The following is a 17,632-nucleotide window of genomic DNA, read 5'->3' as shown; positions in this document are numbered from 1 at the left end:
ATGAACGCAAAGTGACTGGTGGTCTGAGGTGCATTTGTTTTAATGCAAGATGTGTAGTAGGTAAGGCAGATGAACTTAGGGCTTGGATTAGTACCTGGGAGTATGATGTTATTGCTATTACTGAGACTTGGTTAAGGGAAGGGCATGATTGGGAACTAAATATCCCAGGATATCGATGCTTCAGGCGGGATAGAGAGGGAGGTAAAAGGGGTGGAGGAGTTGCATTACTGGTCAAAGAGGATATCACAGCTGTGCTGAAGGAAGGCACTATGGAGGACTCGAGCAGTGAGGCAATATGGGCAGAACTCAGAAATAGGAAGGGTGCGGTAACAATGTTGGGGCTGTACTCCAGGCCTCCCAACAGCGAGCGTGAGATAGAGGTACAAATATGTAAACAGGTTATGGAAAGATGTAGGAGCAACAGGGTGGTGGTGATAGGAGATTTTAATTTTCCCAACATTGACTGGGATTCACTTAGTGTTAGAGGTCTAGATGGAGCAGAATTTGTAAGGAGCATCCAGGAGGGTTTTCTCGGGCAGTATGTAAATAGTCCAACTCGGGAAGGGGCCATACTGGACCTGGTGTTGGGAAATGAGCCCGGCCAGGTGGTTGAAGTTTCAGTAGGGGACTACTTTGGGAATAGTGATCACAATTCCGTAAGTTTTAGAAAACTCATGGACAAAGACGAGAGTGGTCCTAAAGGAAGAGTGCTAAATTGGGGGAAGGCCAACTATACCAAAATTCGGCAGGAGCTGGGGAATGTAGATTGGGAGCAGCTGTTTGAAGGTAAATCCACATTTGATATGTGGGAGGCTTTTAAAGAGAGGTTGATTAGCGTGCAGGAGAGACATGTTCTTGTGAAAATGAGTGATAGAAATGGCAAGATTAGGGAACCATGGATGACAGGTGAAATTGTGAGACTAGCTAAGAGGAAAAAGGAAGCATACATAAGGTCTAGGCGGCTGAAGAAAGACGAAGCTTTGGAAGAATATCGGGAATGTAGGACCAATCTGAAACGAGGAATTAAGAGGGCTAAAAGGGGTCATGAAATATCTTTAGCAAACAGGGTTAAAGAAAATCCCAAAGCCTTTTATTCATATATAAGGAACAAGAGGGCGGCGCAGTGGTTAGCATCGCAGCCTTACAGCTCCAGGGACCCGGGTTCGATTCCGGGTACTGCCTGTGTGGAGTTTGCAAGTTCTCCCTGTGTCTGCGTGGGTTTTCTCCGGGTGCTCCGGTTTCCTCTCCACAAGCTATGAGACTTGCAGGTTGATAGGTAAATTGGCCATTATAAGTTGTCACTAGTCTAAGTAGGTGGTAGGGAAATATAGGGACAGGTGAGGATGTTTGGTAGAAATATGGGATTAGTGTAGGATTAGTATAAATGGGTGGTTGATGTTTGTCACAGACTCGGTGGGCCGAAGGGCCTGTTTCAGTGCTGTATCTCTAATCAACTAGAGAAAGGATTGGCCCACTCAAGGACAAAGGAGGAAAATTATGCGTGGAGTCAGAGAAAATGGGTGAGATTCTAAACGAGTACTTTGCATCGGTATTCACCGAGGAGAGGGACATGACGGATGTTGAGGTTAGGGATAGATGTTTGATTACTCTAGGTCGAGTCGGCATAAGGAGGGAGGAAGTGTTGGGTATTCTAAAAGGCATTAAGGTGGACAAGTCCCCAGGTCCGGATGGGATCTATCCCAGGTTACTGTGGGAAGCGAGAGAGGAAATAGCTGGGGCCTTAACAGATATCTTTGCAGCATCCTTAAACACGGGTGAGGTCCCGGAGGACTGGAGAATTGCTAATGTTGTCCCCTTGTTTAAGAAGGGTAGCAGGGAAAATCCAGGTAATTATAGACCGGTGAGCCTGACGTCAGTGGTAGGGAAGCTGCTGGAGAAGATACTGAGGGATAGGATCTATTCCCATTTGGAAGAAAATGGGCTTATCAGTGATAGGCAACATGGTTTTGTGCAGGGAAGGTCATGTCTTACCAACTTAATAGAATTCTTTGAGGAAGTGACAAAGTTGATTGATGAGGGAAGGGCTGTAGATGTCGTATACATGGACTTCAGTAAGGCGTTTGATAAGATTTCCCATGGCAGGCTGATGGAGAAAGTGAAGTCGCATGGGGTCCAGGGTGTACTAGCTAGGTGGATAAAAAACTGGCTGGGCAACAGGAGACAGAGAGTAGCAGTGGAAGGGAGTTTCTCAAAATGGAGACGTGTGACCAGTGGTGTTCCACAGGGAATTGTGCTGGGACCACTGTTGTTTGTGATATACATAAATGATTTGGAGGAAAGTATAGGTGGTCTGATTAGCAAGTTTGCAGACGACACTAAGATTGGTGGAGTAGCAGATAGTGAAGGGGACTGTCAGAGAATACAGCAGAATATAGATAGACTGAAGAGTTGGGCAGAGAAATGGCAGATGGAGTTCAATCAGGGCAAATGCGAGGTGATGCATTTTGGAAGATCCAATTCAAGAGTGAACTATCCAGTAAATGGAAAAGTCCTGGGGAAAATTGATGTACAGAGAGATTTGGGTGTTCAGGTCCATTGTTCCCTGAAGGTGGCAACGCAGGTCAATAGAGTGGTCAAGAAGGCATACGGCATGCTTTCCTTCATCGGACGGGGTATTGAGTACAAGAGTTGGCAGGTCATGTTACAGTTGTGTAAGACTTTGGTTCGGCCACATTTGGAATACTGCGTGCAGTTCTGGTCGCCACATTACCAAAAGGATGGAGATGCTTTGGAGAGGGTGCAGAGGAGGTTCACCAGGATGTTGCCTGGTATGGAGGGCGCTAGCTATGAAGAGAGGTTGAGTAGATTAGGATTATTTTCATTAGAAAGACGGAGGTTGAGGGGGGACCTGATTGAGGTGTACAAAATCATGAGAGGTATAGACAGGGTGGATAGCAAGAAGCTTTTTCCCAGAGTGGGGGATTCAATTACTAGGGGTCACGAGTTCAATGTCAAAGGGGAAAAGTTTAGGGGGGATATGCGTGGAAAGTTCTTTAGGTAGAGGGTGGTGGGTGCCTGGAACGCGTTGCCAGCGGAGGTGGTAGACGCGGGCACGATAGCGTCTTTTAAGATGTATCTAGACAGATACATGAATGGGCAGGAAGCAAAGAGATACAGACCCTTAGAAAATAGGCGACATGTTTAGATAGAGGATCTGGATCAGCGCAGGCTTGGAGGGCCGAAGGGCCTGTTCCTGTGCTGTAATTTTCTTTGTTCTTTGTTCTATTCTCCCCACTCTCTGGAGAAAGAACTTTCTCCTGAATTCCCCATTAGATTTATCAGTGACTCTTTTATAATTATGGCGGGTGTTTCTGGTCTCACCCACCAGAGGAAACATTTTCTCTATCTAATCCTTTCGTGGGGAACTTTAATTATCCAAACATAGACTGGGATAATAGTAATGTAAAGGGCAGTGAGGGGAAAGAGTTCCTAGAGCGTGTTCAGGAAAATTTTCTACAGCAGTATGTTTCTAATCCAAGTGTTTAGGAATGAGATAGACCAACAGGATCAAGTATCAGTCGGAGATCATTTAGGGGAAAGTGAATCATTGTATTATAAAGGTTTAGGCTGACTATGGAAATGGATAAAGAATAATCCAGAGTAAGAATAATTAACTGGGGGAAGGCCAACTTCAATGGGATAAGAATGGAGCTGGGGCGAATAAATTGCAGTCAAAAGTTGGCAGGAAAACCAGTAGCTGAACAATGGGCTACCTTCAAAGGTAGTTTGGGCACAGTCAAGGTATTTTCCCTCGAAGGGGAAAAGTTGAGCAAACAAATCCAGAGCTCCCTGGATGACAAAAGAGATAGAGATTAAGATAAAGAAGAAAAAGTGTGCTTATGACAGATGCCAGGTAGAAAATACTATTGAGAACCAGGCTGAATATAGAAGGTCCAGAGGGGAAGTGAAAAAACAAATAAGAGAAGCAAAGAGAGAGCATGAAAAGAGACTGGCAGCTAGCATTAAAGGAAATCCCAAAGTTTTCTATTGGCATATAAATAGTAAAAGGGTGGTAAAAGCAGGAGTGGGGCCGGTTAGGGACCAGAAAGGGGATTTACACATGGAGGCAGAGGGCATAGCTGAGGTATTAATACTTTGCATCTGTCTTTCCTAAGGACAAATATGCAACCCAGGCAATGTTGAAAGAGGAGGTAAGTCAGACACTAGAGGGGTTTAAAATTGATGAGGAGGAAGTATTAGATAGGCTGTCTGTACTTAAAGTGGATAAAGCACCAGAGCTGGATGAGATGCATCCAAGGATACTGAGGGAAGTGAGGGTGGAAATCGCAGAGGCACTGGCCATAATTTTTCAGTCTTCCTTAAACTCGAGGTTGGTGCCAGAGGACTGGAGAATTGTAAACATTACACCCTTGTTCAAAAAAGGATGTAAAGATAAATCCAGCAACTACAGGTCAGTCAGTTTAACTTCCATGGTGGGAAAACCTCTAGAAAAATTAATTCGGGACAAAATCAATAGTCACGTGGACAAATGCAAGTTAATTCAAGAAAGCCCGCATGGATTTCTTAAGGGTAAATCATGTTTAACTAACTTGCTGGAGTTTTTTGAGGAGGTAACAGAGAGGGTTGATGAGGGCAATGCTGTTGATGTGGTGTACATGGACTTTCAAAAGGTGTTTGATACAGTGCCACATAAAAGGTTATTGCACAAAATAGGAGCTCAGGGTATTGGGGGTAATGTGTTGGCATGGATTGAGGATTGTCTAACACACAGAAATCAGAGAGTTGGGATCAATGGGTCTTTTTCAGGTTAGAAAGTCGTAACCAGTGGGCCTCAACTATTTACTATCTATATTAATGACTTGGAGGAAGGGACAGAGTGTAGTGTATCCAGGTTTGCTGATGATACAAAAATAGGTGGGAAGGCATGTTGTGATGAGGACACAAAGAACTGCAAAGATATAGATAGGTTAAGTGAGTGGGCAAAAACTTGTCAGATGGAGTTCAATGTGGGAAAGTGTGAGGTAATTCACTTTGGTACGAAGAATAAAAAGGCAGATTATTGTTTAGATGGAGAAAGACTACAAAATACTGCAGTACAGAGGGATCTGGGTGTTCTTGTGTATGAAACAGAAAAGGTTAGCATGCAGATTCAGCAAGTAATTAGGAAGGCAAATGGAATTTTGGCCTTTATTGCTATAGGGTTAGAGTTTAAAAACACGGAAGTCCTGTTACAACTGTACAGGGTGTTGGTGAGGTCACACCTGGAGTACTGTGTACAGTTTTGGTCCCTGTATTTAAGAAAGGATATACTGGCATTGGAGGCAGTTCAGAAAAGGTTCACTCGGCTGATTCCTGGGATGAAGGGATTGTCTTACCAAGAATGGCTAAACAGGTTCGGCCTTTATTCATTGGAGTTTATAAGAATGAGAGGTGATCTTATTAAACATATAAGATTTTAAGGGGGTTTGACAGGGTAGATGTTGAGAAGATGTTTCCACTGATGTGGGGGAATCTCGAACTAGGGGACATAATTACAGAATAAGGGGGCACACATTTGAAACTGAGATGCGAAGGAATTTCTTCTCTCAGAGGGTGGTGAATCTCTGGAATTCTGTACCTCAGAGAGTTGTGGAGGCTAGGTCACTAAAGGTATTTAAGGAGGAGGTAGAGAGATTTTTGAAATCTCAGGGAGTCGAGGGTTATGCGGAGCAGGCCCGAAAGAGGAGTTGAGGCCTGGTACAGATCAGCCATGATCTTATTGAATGGCGGGGCAGGCTTGAGGGGCTGAATGGCCTACTCCTGCTCCTATTTCTTACGTCCTTATGTTTCACACAGCAGACCTGTGAGCAAACTTGGAGCTCATGGAATAAAAGGGGTGACCTGATCGAGGTGTACAAGATTATGAGGGGCATGGACAGGGTGGATAGGGAGCAGCTGTTCCCCTTAGTTGAAGGGTCAGTTACGAGGGGACACAAGTTTAAGGTGAGGGGCAGGAGGTTTAAGGGGGATTTGAGGAAGAACTTTTTTACCCAGAGGGCGGTGACGGTCTGGAATGCCCTGCCTGGGAGGGTGGTAGAGGCGGGTTGCCTCACATCCTTTAAAAAGTACCTGGATGAGCACTTGGCACGTCATAACATTCAAGGCTGTGGGCCAAGTGCTGGCAAATGGGATTAGGTAGACAGGTCAGGTGTTTTAATGCATCGGTGCAGACTCGATGGGCCGAAGGGCCTCTTCTGCACTGTGTGATTCTGTGAAAAGGGATGGTAGCAACATGGATAGGGAATTGGCTGAGTGACAGGCAACAAAGAGTCGTGGTTAATGGATGTTTTTCAGGCTGGAGGAAGGTTTGTAGTGGAGTTCCCCAGGGATCTGTGTTGGGACCCTTGCTTTTCCTGATATATATTAATGACCTAGACCTTGGTGTACAGGGCACAATTTCAAAGTTTGTAGATGATATGAAACTTGGAGCAATTGTGAACGGTAAGGAGGATAGTGTGGAACTTCAAAAGGACATAGATACGTTGGTGAAAAGGCAGACAGGTGGCAGATGAAATTCAATGCAGAGAAATGTGAAGTGATTCATTCTGGTAGGAAGAACATGGAGAGACAATATAGAATAAAGGGTACAATTCTAAAGGAGTGCAGGAGCAGAGAGACCTGGGTGTGTATGTGCATAAGTCATTGCAGGTGGCAGGACAGGTTGAGAGAGCAGTTAATAAAGCAGAAAGTATCCTGGGCTTTATTAATAGGGGGAGAGAGTACAAGAGCAAGGAAGTTATGTTGAAATTGTATAAGACACTAGTTCGGCCTCAGCTGGAGTATTGTGTCCAGTTCTGGGCACTGCACTTGAGGAAAGACGTGACAGCATTGGAGAGAGTGCAGAAGAGATTCATGAGAATGGTTCCAGGGATGAGGAATTTCAGTTATGAAGATAGATTGGAGAAGTTAGGATTGTTTTCCTTGGAGAAGAGAAGGCTGAGAGGTGATTTGATAGAGGTATTCAAAATCATGAGGGGTCTGGACAGAGAAGATAGAGAGAAACTGTTCCCACTCGTGAAAGGATCGAGAATGAGAGGGCACAGATTTCAAATATTCGGTAAGAGAAGCAAAAGTGACATGAGGAAAAACTTTTTCACACAATGAGTGGTTAAAGTCTGGAATGCGCTGCCTGAGAACGTGTTGGAGGCAGATTCAATTGAAGCATTCAAAAGGGAATTAGACAGTTATATAAAAAGGAAGAATGTGCAGGGTTATGGGGAGAAGGCAGGGGAATGGGACTGAGGGAATAGTTCTTTAACATAGCTTCTCTACTTCTCAGTTTTATCTGTGTAGAAATGAAGTCAGTGCTTTATTTGCTGTTTTCAATGGGCTTATTACACTGTAACGCCACTTTTCCCAATCTGATTGACCAAGAATGATGTTGAGCTTTGAGTATGATGTGAGAGTGCTGCTGGGCTCTCTCCAGCCTGACCCAGAAGCTAAAACAAACACAAAATGCTGGAAATACTCAGCAGGTCAGGCAGAATCTGTGGAGAGAGAAACAGAGTTAACGTTTCAGATCTGTGAGCTTTCTGAAGCTAGTTCTGTTTCCTGGCCTCTTTTGCCCTTCCTTACTCTGTGTCTGCATTGCCACTGATTGATTCTCCATGTCTCTTCTTTGCATCCTCCAAACTGCTGACAGAGGACCAGCTTGGAGGTACAGTAACCAGTTGTCATCACCCCACACTCAGGCTCCCCTCCCCAACCTCCCATTCCCCCCGCCCCTGCTTCTCCCTCCACTCCAGTACACCCAGCACCTCCCCAACTACCTTCTACAAACAGTGCTTCGAGTACAGATTTGTCTCTCTTTCCCTCTCCCAGGCACACCGCTATCTCTGTCCCTTGGCCTGAAGGGTGTGAAAATGGGGATTGCAGCAGGAGAACAAGCATGGAGTAGAGGGTCTGCTCTTATCAGGGGCAAGGGCATTAAAGGTGGTTTGGAGAGAGGGTGAACAGATGGACAGCTGCAGCTATCACTCACCATATCTTCCTGTCTGTCTACTCGGTCACTGGAGACAAACCGTCGATCTGTGTCACCTAGTCCTTGTGCCATTAGTTAATGGGAATGGTTTTTCCTTGTCTAACTTGTCTAAACCGGTCATAATTTTGTTCACTTCGATTAAATCTCCCATCAATCTCCTTTACTCCAAGGAGAACAAACCCAGCTTTTCCAACCTAACCTTGTAACAAAATCTCCATCCCTGGATCCATTCTGGTAAATCTCCTCTGCACCCTCTCAAGGACCCTCCCATCCTTCCTAAAGTGTGGTGACCAGAACTGGACGCAATATTCCAGTTGGGGCTTAACCAGAGCTTTATAAAGGTTCAGCATAACTTCCCTGCTTTTGTTCTCAATGGCTCTATTTTTGAAGCCCAAGATCCCAGATGCTTTACGAACCACCCTCTCGATATGTCCTGCCTCCTATAAATTGATGCACACTGATCCCCAGGTCTGTCTGTCCTTGCACACTCTTTAGAACTGTAACATTAAGTATATATTGCTCTCTCTCTCTCTCTTGCTCCCCCAGTCTCACTCTTTCTCCCAGTCTCGATCTCCCTCGCTCTCTCCCCCGGTGTCGCTCTCGCTCTTTCCCAGTCTCGCTCTCTCGCTGTCCCCCAGTCTCGCTCTCTCCCCCAGTCTCGCTCTCTCCCCCAGTCTCGCTCTCTCCCCCAGTCTCGCTCTCTCCCCCAGTCTCGCTCTCTCCCCCAGTCTCGCTCTCTCCCCCAGTCTCGCTCTCTCCCCCAGTCTCGCTCTCTCCCCCAGTCTCGCTCTCTCCCCCAGTCTCGCTCTCTCCCCCAGTCTCGCTCTCTCCCCCAGTCTCGCTCTCTCCCCCAGCCTCGCTCTCTCCCCCAGCCTCGCTCTCTCCCCCAGCCTCGCTCTCTCCCCCAGCCTCGCTCTCTCCCCCAGCCTCGCTCTCTCCCCCAGCCTCGCTCTCTCCCCCAGCCTCGCTCTCTCCCCCAGCCTCGCTCTCTCCCCCAGCCTCGCTCTCTCCCCCAGCCTCGCTCTCTCCCCCAGCCTCGCTCTCTCCCCCAGCCTCGCTCTCTCCCCCAGCCTCGCTCTCTCCCCCAGCCTCGCTCTCTCCCCCAGCCTCGCTCTCTCCCCCAGCCTCGCTCTCTCCCCCAGCCTCGCTCTCTCCCCCAGCCTCGCTCTCTCCCCCAGCCTCGCTCTCTCCCCCAGCCTCGCTCTCTCCCCCAGCCTCGCTCTCTCCCCCAGCCTCGCTCTCTCCCCCAGCCTCGCTCTCTCCCCCAGCCTCGCTCTCTCCCCCAGCCTCGCTCTCTCCCCCAGCCTCGCTCTCTCCCCCAGCCTCGCTCTCTCCCCCAGCCTCGCTGCTCTCTCCCCCAGCCTCGCTGCTCTCTCCCCCAGCCTCGCTGCTCTCTCCCCCAGTCTCGCTGCTCTCTCCCCCAGTCTCGCTGCTCTCTCCCCCAGTCTCGCTGCTCTCTCCCCCAGTCTCGCTCGCTCTCTCTCCCTCCCCCAGACTCGCTCGCTCTCTCTCCCTCTCCCCCAGACTCGCTCTCTCTCCCTCTCCCCCAGACTCCCTCCCTCTCTCTCGCTCCTCCCCAGCCTCTCTCTCTCCCGCAGCCTCTCTCTCTCTCTCTCCCGCAGCCTCTCTCTCTCTCTCTCCCGCAGCCTCTCTCTCTCTCTCTCCCGCAGCCTCTCTCTCTCTCTCTCTCCCGCAGCCTCTCTCTCTCTCTCTCTCCCGCAGCCTCTCTCTCTCTCTCTCCCGCAGCCTCTCTCTCTCTCTCTCCCGCAGCCTCTCTCTCTCTCTCTCTCCCGCAGCCTCTCTCTCTCTCTCTCTCTCCCGCAGCCTCTCTCTCTCTCTCTCCCCCAGACTCCCTCTCTCTCTCTCCCCCAGACTCCCTCTCTCTCTCTCCCCCAGACTCCCTCTCTCTCTCTCCCCCAGACTCCCTCTCTCTCTCTCTCCCCCAGCCTCTCTCTCTCTCTCTCCCCAGACTCCCCCTCGCTCGCTCTCTCCCCCAGCCCCCCCCCTCTCTCTCCCCCAGCTTCGCTCCCTCTCTCGCCTGGCCTCGCTCTCTCTCTCCCCCAGCCTCGCGCGCGCGATCGCTCGAGCTCACACTCTTCCCCTGCCTCCCGCTCGCTCGCGCTCTCCCCCTGCCTCCCGCTCGCTCGCGCTCTCCCCCTGCCTCCCGCTCGCTCGCGCTCTCCCCCTGCCTCCCGCTCGCTCGCGCTCTCCCCCTGCCTCCCGCTCGCTCGCGCTCTCCCCCTGCCTCCCGCTCGCTCGCGTTCTCCCGCTGCCTCCCGCTCGCTCGCGCTCTCCCGCTGCCTCCCGCTCGCTCGCACTCTCCCCCTGCCTCCCGCTCGCTCGCGCTCTCCCCCTGCCTCCCGCTCGCTCGCGCTCTCCCCCTGCCTCCCGCTCGCTCGCGCTCTCCCCCTGCCTCCCGCTCGCTCGCGCTCTCCCCCTGCCTCCCGCTCGCTCGCGCTCTCCCCCTGCCTCCCGCTCGCTCGCGTTCTCCCGCTGCCTCCCGCTCGCTCGCGCTCTCCCGCTGCCTCCCGCTCGCTCGCACTCTCCCCCTGCCTCCCGCTCGCTCGCGCTCTCCCCCTGCCTCCCGCTCGCTCGCGCTCTCCCCCTGCCTCCCGCTCGCTCGCGCTCTCCCCCTGCCTCCCGCTCGCTCGCGCTCTCCCCCTGCCTCCCGCTCGCTCGCGCTCTCCCCCTGCCTCCCGCTCGCTCGCGCTCTCCCCCTGCCTCCCGCTCGCTCGCTCTCTCCCCCTGCCTCCCGCTCGCTTGCTCTCTCCCCCAGTCGAGCTCTCACTCCACTCTGCCTCGTCTCTCTGCAGTGTTGAATGTTTCCTGTTCCTGGTGTCTGGTTCTGTCTGTTGTGCGCTAACTCTCTTATCTTCTGCAGGGACTGGCTCGGTGCAGGTGACCGGTGGGCCTGGTCCGATCCAGATCAAGGACTCCCCGTTCCTCCTGGAGCACATTGAGGCTCTGCGACTCTCTGTCAAACAACTCAAGAACGAGAACAACCAATTAAAGGTGCAAACTCCTCCCGATCCCGTAGAGGAGCGACACGCGGAACTGGGTGGGATCAGGAATCGGGGACGGGCTGGTGATGGCGCATAGGGGTGGGAGGGATGACGGGGGAGATTGTTGTGGGGGGGTTAAGGGAGGGGTTAATGTGTTGGGGGAGGGTCAGTGGGGAACATGGGGCAGGGTGATGGGGCGATTATGGGTGGGTGATGGAATTGTGGGGAGGCATAACGGGGTGGGGGGGCTGCTGAAGGAGGGGATTGTGGGGGGAGGGGCTGACTGGTGTTTGGGGGTCAGTGGAAATGGCTGATGGGATAATCAGTTAGGGGGGGTGTGAGATGTTTGCTGAGAGTTTCACGTACACACTGTCACAACTGTCTCTCTCTCTCCCCCTCCTTCTCTACCCCCCCTCCCCTTTCACCCCTCCCCCCCCTCCTCTCTCCCCCCCCATCCTCCCCTCACCCCCCCATCCCCTCTCCGCTCCTCCCCCCCTCCCCCACCTTCCCCCCCCTCCCCTCTCCCGCCCCTCTTCCCCTTCCCCCTTTACCCCTCTCTCCCACCTTCCCCTCTCTCCCACCTTCCCCTCTCCCCCACCTTCCCCTCTCCCCCCTCCTCCTCCCCCCCACCTTCCCCTCTCCCCCCTCCTCCTCCCCTCTCCCCCCTCCTCCTCCCCTCTCCCCCCCTCTCCCACCCCTCCTCCTCCCCTCTCCAACCCCTCCTCCTCCCCTCTCCCACCCCTCCTCCTCCCCTCTCCCACCCCTCCTCCTCCCCTCTCCCCCACCTCCTCCTCCCCTCTCCCCCACCTCCTCCTCCCCTCTCCCCCACCTCCTCCTCCCCTCTCCCCCACCTCCTCCCCTCTTCCCCACCTCCTCCTCCCCTCTTCCCCACCTCCTCCTCCCCTCTTCCCCCCCTCCTCCTCCCTTCCTCCCCTCTCCCCCCATCCTCTTCTCCCCCATCCTCTTCTCCCCCCTCCTCTTCTCCCCCCTCCTCTTCTCCCCCCCCATCCTCCCCTCTCCCCCCATCCCCTCTCCGCTCCTCCCCCCCTCCCCCACCTTCCCCCCCTCCCCTCTCCCGCCCCTCTTCCCCTTCCCCCTTTACCCCTCTCCCCCACCTTCCCCTCTCCCCCCTCCTCCTCCCCTCTCCCCCCCTCTCCCACCCCTCCTCCTCCCCTCTCCCACCCCTCCTCCTCCCCTCTCCCACCCCTCCTCCTCCCCTCTCCCCCACCTCCTCCTCCCCTCTCCCCCACCTCCTCCTCCCCTCTCCCCCACCTCCTCCTCCCCTCTCCCCCACCTCCTCCTCCCCTCTCCCCCACCTCCTCCTCCCCTCTTCCCCACCTCCTCCTCCCCTCTTCCCCCCCTCCTCCTCCCTTCCTCCCCTCTCCCCCCCTCCTCTTCTCCCCCCTCCTCTTCTCCCCCCTCCTCTTCTCCCCCCCTCCTCCCCTCTTCCCCCCCCGTCTCTCTCTCCCCCCTCTCCGCCCCTCACCCCGGTGGCATCAGGCTGCACAGATGAAAGCAGACTTAGCTGCACTGCCCCCAATTCATGTCCCGAAGTTGTCCTTGACCAGGGAGGCACAGGCAGAGGATGCGACGATCGGAGCTCTGAGCAGGAAGACCTGTCAGCTCCTGGAGAACCTACAGCACATCAGCGCCCGGGTCAGAGTGGTCGATATCACGCACCGAGGGCCAGGTGAGTTGGGGTAAGGGAGGCGATCGTGTGTATAAAGTGTGAACGATCTCCTCAGCAGGTGTGAGGTGCTTTAGCGATTTCTGTTTGTTTTAGGTTCTGCCCCAGAAGGAAAAGCAAATCCAACTGCACAACTCCTGCAGCATCTGGTCAGACTGAGAGAGCTCAGCGAGAGTGTCGACCGCATCAAGGTACAGGGAGGGAAAGGGTTAATCCCACTCCATCAGCGAGGGAGGGAGAGGGTTAATCCCACTCCATCAGCAAGGGAGGGAGAGGGTTAATCACACACCATCAGCGAGGGAGGGAGGGGGTTAATTACACTCCATCAGGGAGGGAGGGGGTTAATCCCACCATCAGGGAGGGAGGGGATTAATCTCACTCCATCAGCGAGGGAGGGAGGGGGTTAATTACACTCCATCAGCGAGGGAGGGAGAGGGTTAATTACACTCCATCAGCGAGGGAGGGAGGGGGTTAATCTCACTCCATCAGCGAGGGAGGGAGGGGGTTGATTGGGGGGGTCGGTGAGGGGGTGAATGCCATCCTGCATTGAGTTCTCCTCTCCTCTCCAGGATGAAGTGGATCGAGTGTCTGTGACCCGCGCTGGGGCCCGAGTTTCCTCCGATTTTGCAACGTTCCCACATCCAGCCTTTACCAAGGTGAGATTTCTCCAGGACTCCCAGCCCTTCCCGCTTCCTCTTCATAAAACATATGAATTAGGAGCAGGAGTAGGCCACTCAGCCCCTCGAGCCTGCTCCGCCATTCAAGATCATGGCTGATCTGATTGTAACCTCAACTTCACATTCCCGCCTACCCCCAATAACCTTTCACCCCCTTATCAAGAATTTATCGACCTCTGCCTTAAAAGTATTTAAAGACTCTGCTTCCACCACCTTTTGAGGGAGAGAATTCCAAAGACTCACCACCCTTTGAGAGAAACCATTTCTCTTCATCTCTGTCTTAAATGGGCGACCCCTTATTTTTAAACAGTGACCCCTGGTTCTAGATTCTCCCACAAGGGGAAACATCCTTTCCACATCCACTCTGTCAAGACCCCTCAGGATCTTATGTTTCAATCAAGTCGCCTCTTACTCTTCTAATCTTCAGCGGATACAAGCCGAGCCTGTCCAACCTTGCCTCGTAAAACAGCCCACCCATTCCAGGTATTAGTCTAGTAAACCTTCTCTGCACTGCCTCCAATGCATTTACATCCTTCCTTAAATAAGGAGACCAGTACTGTACACAGTACTCCAGATGTGGTCTCACCAATACCCTGTATAACTGAAGCATAACCTCCCTACATTTGTATTCAATTCCCTTCAAATAAATGAGAACATTCTATTAGCTTTCCGAATTACTTGCTGTACCTGCACTCTAACCTTTTGTAATTCATGCTGTAGGACACCCAGATCCCTCTACATCTCAGAGCTCTGCAATCTCTCACCATTTAGATAATATGCTTTTTTATTCTTCCTGTCAAAATGGACAATTTCACACTTTCCCACATTATACTCCATTTGCTGGATCTTTGCCCACTCAACCTATCTATATCCGTTTGTAGCCTCCTTCTGTCCTCTTCACAACTTACTTTCCGACCTATCTTTGCGTCATCAGCAAATTTAGCAACCATACCGTCGGTCCCTTCATCCGAGTCATTTATATAAATTGTAAAAAGTTCAGGCCCCAGTACAGATCCCATGGGCTCCAGGGCAATTTGGATCCAAAATTGGCTTATTGGCAGGAGGCAGAGGGTGATAGTTGAGGGTTGTTTTTGTGATTGGAAGCCTGTGACCAGTGGTGTACCACAGGGATTGGTGCTGGGACCCTTGCTGTTTGCAGTGTACATTAATGATTTAGACGTGAATATAGGAGGTATGATCAGTAAGTTCGCAGATGACACGAAAATTGGTGGTGTTGTAAATAGTGAGGAGGAAAGTCTTAGATTACAGGGCGATATCGATGGGCTGGTAAGATGGGCACGCTACTCGTTACATCTTGTCAACCAGAAAATGACGCACTTATGCCTACTCTCTGTTTCCTGTCAGCTAGCCAATCTTCTGTCTATGCCAAAATGTTACCCCCTACACCATGAGCTTTTATTTTCTGCAATAGCCTTTGATGTGGTACCTTATCAAATGCCTTCTGGAAATGTAAGAAAGAATCTCTCAGATTTTCCGCTTTGGTTACTGTTGGGGGAGATGGCTTCTCGGGACTGCAGCATGAGCCAAGTCTGTGGCACCATGTGTGGCTCAGCTGCACAGGAGGGGAGGAAAAGGAGTGGAAGAGCTAGCGTTAGGGGATTCTATCGTAAGGGGAACAGATAGGCGTTTCTGTGGCCGCAAATGTGACTCCAGGATGGTATGTTGCCCCCCTGGTGCTAGGGTTAAGGATGTCATGGAGCGGCAGCAGAGCTGTGGCAAATGGAATTGAATCCTGAGAAGTGTGAGGTGATGCATTTTGGGAGGACTAACAAAGCAAGGGAATATACAATGGATGGTAGGACCCTAGGAAGTACAGAAGGTCAGAGGGACCTTCTTGTACTTGTCCATAGATCACTGAAGGCAGCAGCACAGGTAGATAAGGTGGTTCGGAAGGCAGATGGGATACTTGCTTCTATTAGCCGAGGCATAGAATATAAGAGCAGGGAGGTTATGATGGAGCTGTATAAAACGCTAGTTAGACCACAGCTGGAGTACTGTGTACAGTTCTGGGCACCACACTATAGGAAGGATGTGATTGCACTGGAGAGGGTGCAGAGGAGATTCACCAGGATGTTGCCTGGGCTGGAGCATTTCAGCTGTGAAGAGAGATTGGATAGACTGGGGTTGTTTTCCTTGGGGCAGAGAAGGCTGAGGGGGACATGATTGAGGTATACAAAATTATGAGGGGCATTGATAGGTTAGATAGGAAGAAACTTTTTCCCTTCGTGGAGGTGTTAATAACCAGGGGGCATAGATTTAAGGGGCAGGAGGTTTAGAGGGGATTTGAGGGAAAACAATTCACTCAGAGGGTGGTTGGAATCTGGAACACACTGCCTGAAGGTGTGGTAGAGGCAGGAACCCTCACAACATTTAAGAACTATTTAGATGAACACTTGAAATGCCATAGCATACAAGGCTATGGGCCAAGTGCTGGAAAATGGGATTAGAATAGTTAGGTGCTTGATGGCTGACATGGACATGATGGGCCGAAGGGCCTGTTTCTGTGCTGTATAACTCTGTCTCTGAGTACATTCACCAGTTCCTCTTTGTCCACAGCACATGTTACTTCTTCAAAGAAATCCAATAAATTGGTTGAACATGATTTCCCTTTCACAAAACCATGTTGACTCTGCCTGATTACCTTGAATTTTTCTAAATGCCCTGCTATAACATCTTTAATAATAGCTTCTAACATTTTTCCAAAGACAGATGTTAAGCTAACCGGCCTGTAGTTTCCTGCTTTCTGTCTCCCTCTTTTTGAATAAAGGAGTTACATTGGTTATTTTCCTATCTAATGGAACCTTCCCCAGATCTAGGGAATTTTGGAAAATTGAAACCACAGCAACAACTATCTCACTAGCCACTTCTTTTAACACCCTAGGATGAAGTCCATCTGGTCCTGGGGATTGTCAGCCCGCAGCTCCAACAATTTGTTCAGTACCACTTCCCTGTTAATTGTAATGAGTTCCTCCCTCCCTTCCATTTCCTGATTTACAGCTAATACTGGGATGTTACTTATCTCCTCCATGGTGAAGACCGACGCAAAATACAGGTTCAATTCATCTGCCATCTCCTTATTTTCCATTATTAATTCCCCAGACCCACTTTCCATAGGACTAATGTTCACTTTGTTAATTTTTCTTTTTTAAATAATATAGAAACTCTTACTATCTGTTTTTATAATTGTTGCCAGCTTTCTCTCATACTCTAATTTTTCCCTCCTTATTAATCTTTTAGTCGTTCTTTGCTGCTTTTTATATTCTGTCCAATCTTCTGACCTGCCTCCCAGCTATACACAATAATATGCTTTTTCTTTAAGTTTAATACAGTTTTTATGACCAGGTGAGGCAGGGGTCTAGGGCTCCCCTCTCAGCCTTTCCTGGTTTGGTCATAACAGGGTTTAATTTTTAAAGCACTGTGTTTTTTAACTTCCTTCAGTGAGTCCTTGCTCACTGCTCTCTAATTGTAATTGCAAAGAAATCAACCAGACAGGTTTTCTCAGATTTAAACAAGAAAGGTGTAAGTTTATTCACCTTAAAACTCTAATTCAGTTAAACTACTAAAAATATGTGACGCGACCACGCTCCCATGCATACGCAATAAACACACACGCAAACAGAGACAGAGGAGGAGAAAGAAGGGGAAAGGTTTGAAGTAATAGCTGGAGTTCAGTTATTGGTTTTGGATTGGATGTAAAGTCTTTGATTGAAGTCAAGTCTTGCAGTTCTCATTGGCGCCCTGTGCACACTTTCAAACTTGTTTCGCTGGACCTCTTTCTTGAGGCTTAAGTTACTCCCGTGGTCCCTGGAAGAGAGAGAGGTGCTGTCTTCTTCAAGTTCAGTTGCAGTCTCTTCCCAAACCGTTCTGTGAACATAATGCAATTAACTGCCTGTGCGGAGTTTGCAAGTTCTCCCTGTGACCGTGTGGGTTTCTGCCGGGTGCTCCGGTTTCCTCCCAGACACTTGCAGGTCGATAGGTAAATTGGCCATTGTAAATTGCCACTAGTGTAGGTAGGTGGGAGGAGAATGGTGGGGATGTGGTAGGGACTATGGGATCAATGTAGGATTAGTATAAATGGGTGGTTGTTGGTCGGCACAGACTCGGTGGGCCGAAGGGCCTGTTTCAGTGCTGTATCTCTAAATAAAATAAATAAAAATTAAAAATAAACTCCAGGTTGGTTAGCAGGTTAGTCATGTGACTAGCTCCCTGTTTTAAAAACAGCCTCTTCTGCAAGGTTTGTGAA

The 17,632-nt window shown here is 50.5% G+C and overlaps 1 protein-coding gene across 4 annotated transcripts in view; it reads left to right on the top strand.

The window, feature by feature from the left end:
• Positions 1–17,632, top strand: part of LOC137365475 (dynactin subunit 1-like) — a 336,296-nt gene that overhangs the window by 301,152 nt on the left and 17,512 nt on the right. For all 4 annotated transcript variants that reach the window (XM_068028030.1, XM_068027981.1, XM_068027938.1 and 1 more), the window contains 4 exons: positions 10,884–11,014; positions 12,505–12,694; positions 12,788–12,882; positions 13,261–13,347. In XM_068028030.1, the coding sequence (XP_067884131.1) occupies positions 10,884–11,014; positions 12,505–12,694; positions 12,788–12,882; positions 13,261–13,347 (503 nt within the window). The remainder of the gene's footprint in view (positions 1–10,883; positions 11,015–12,504; positions 12,695–12,787; positions 12,883–13,260; positions 13,348–17,632) is intronic.

The sequence above is a fragment of the Heterodontus francisci genome, chromosome 1, assembly GCF_036365525.1.
Source record: "Heterodontus francisci isolate sHetFra1 chromosome 1, sHetFra1.hap1, whole genome shotgun sequence".
Taxonomy (NCBI): Eukaryota; Metazoa; Chordata; class Chondrichthyes; order Heterodontiformes; family Heterodontidae; genus Heterodontus; species Heterodontus francisci.
Note: the sequence above shows the minus strand (reverse complement) of the source record. Positions and strands in the feature narration are given on the sequence as shown.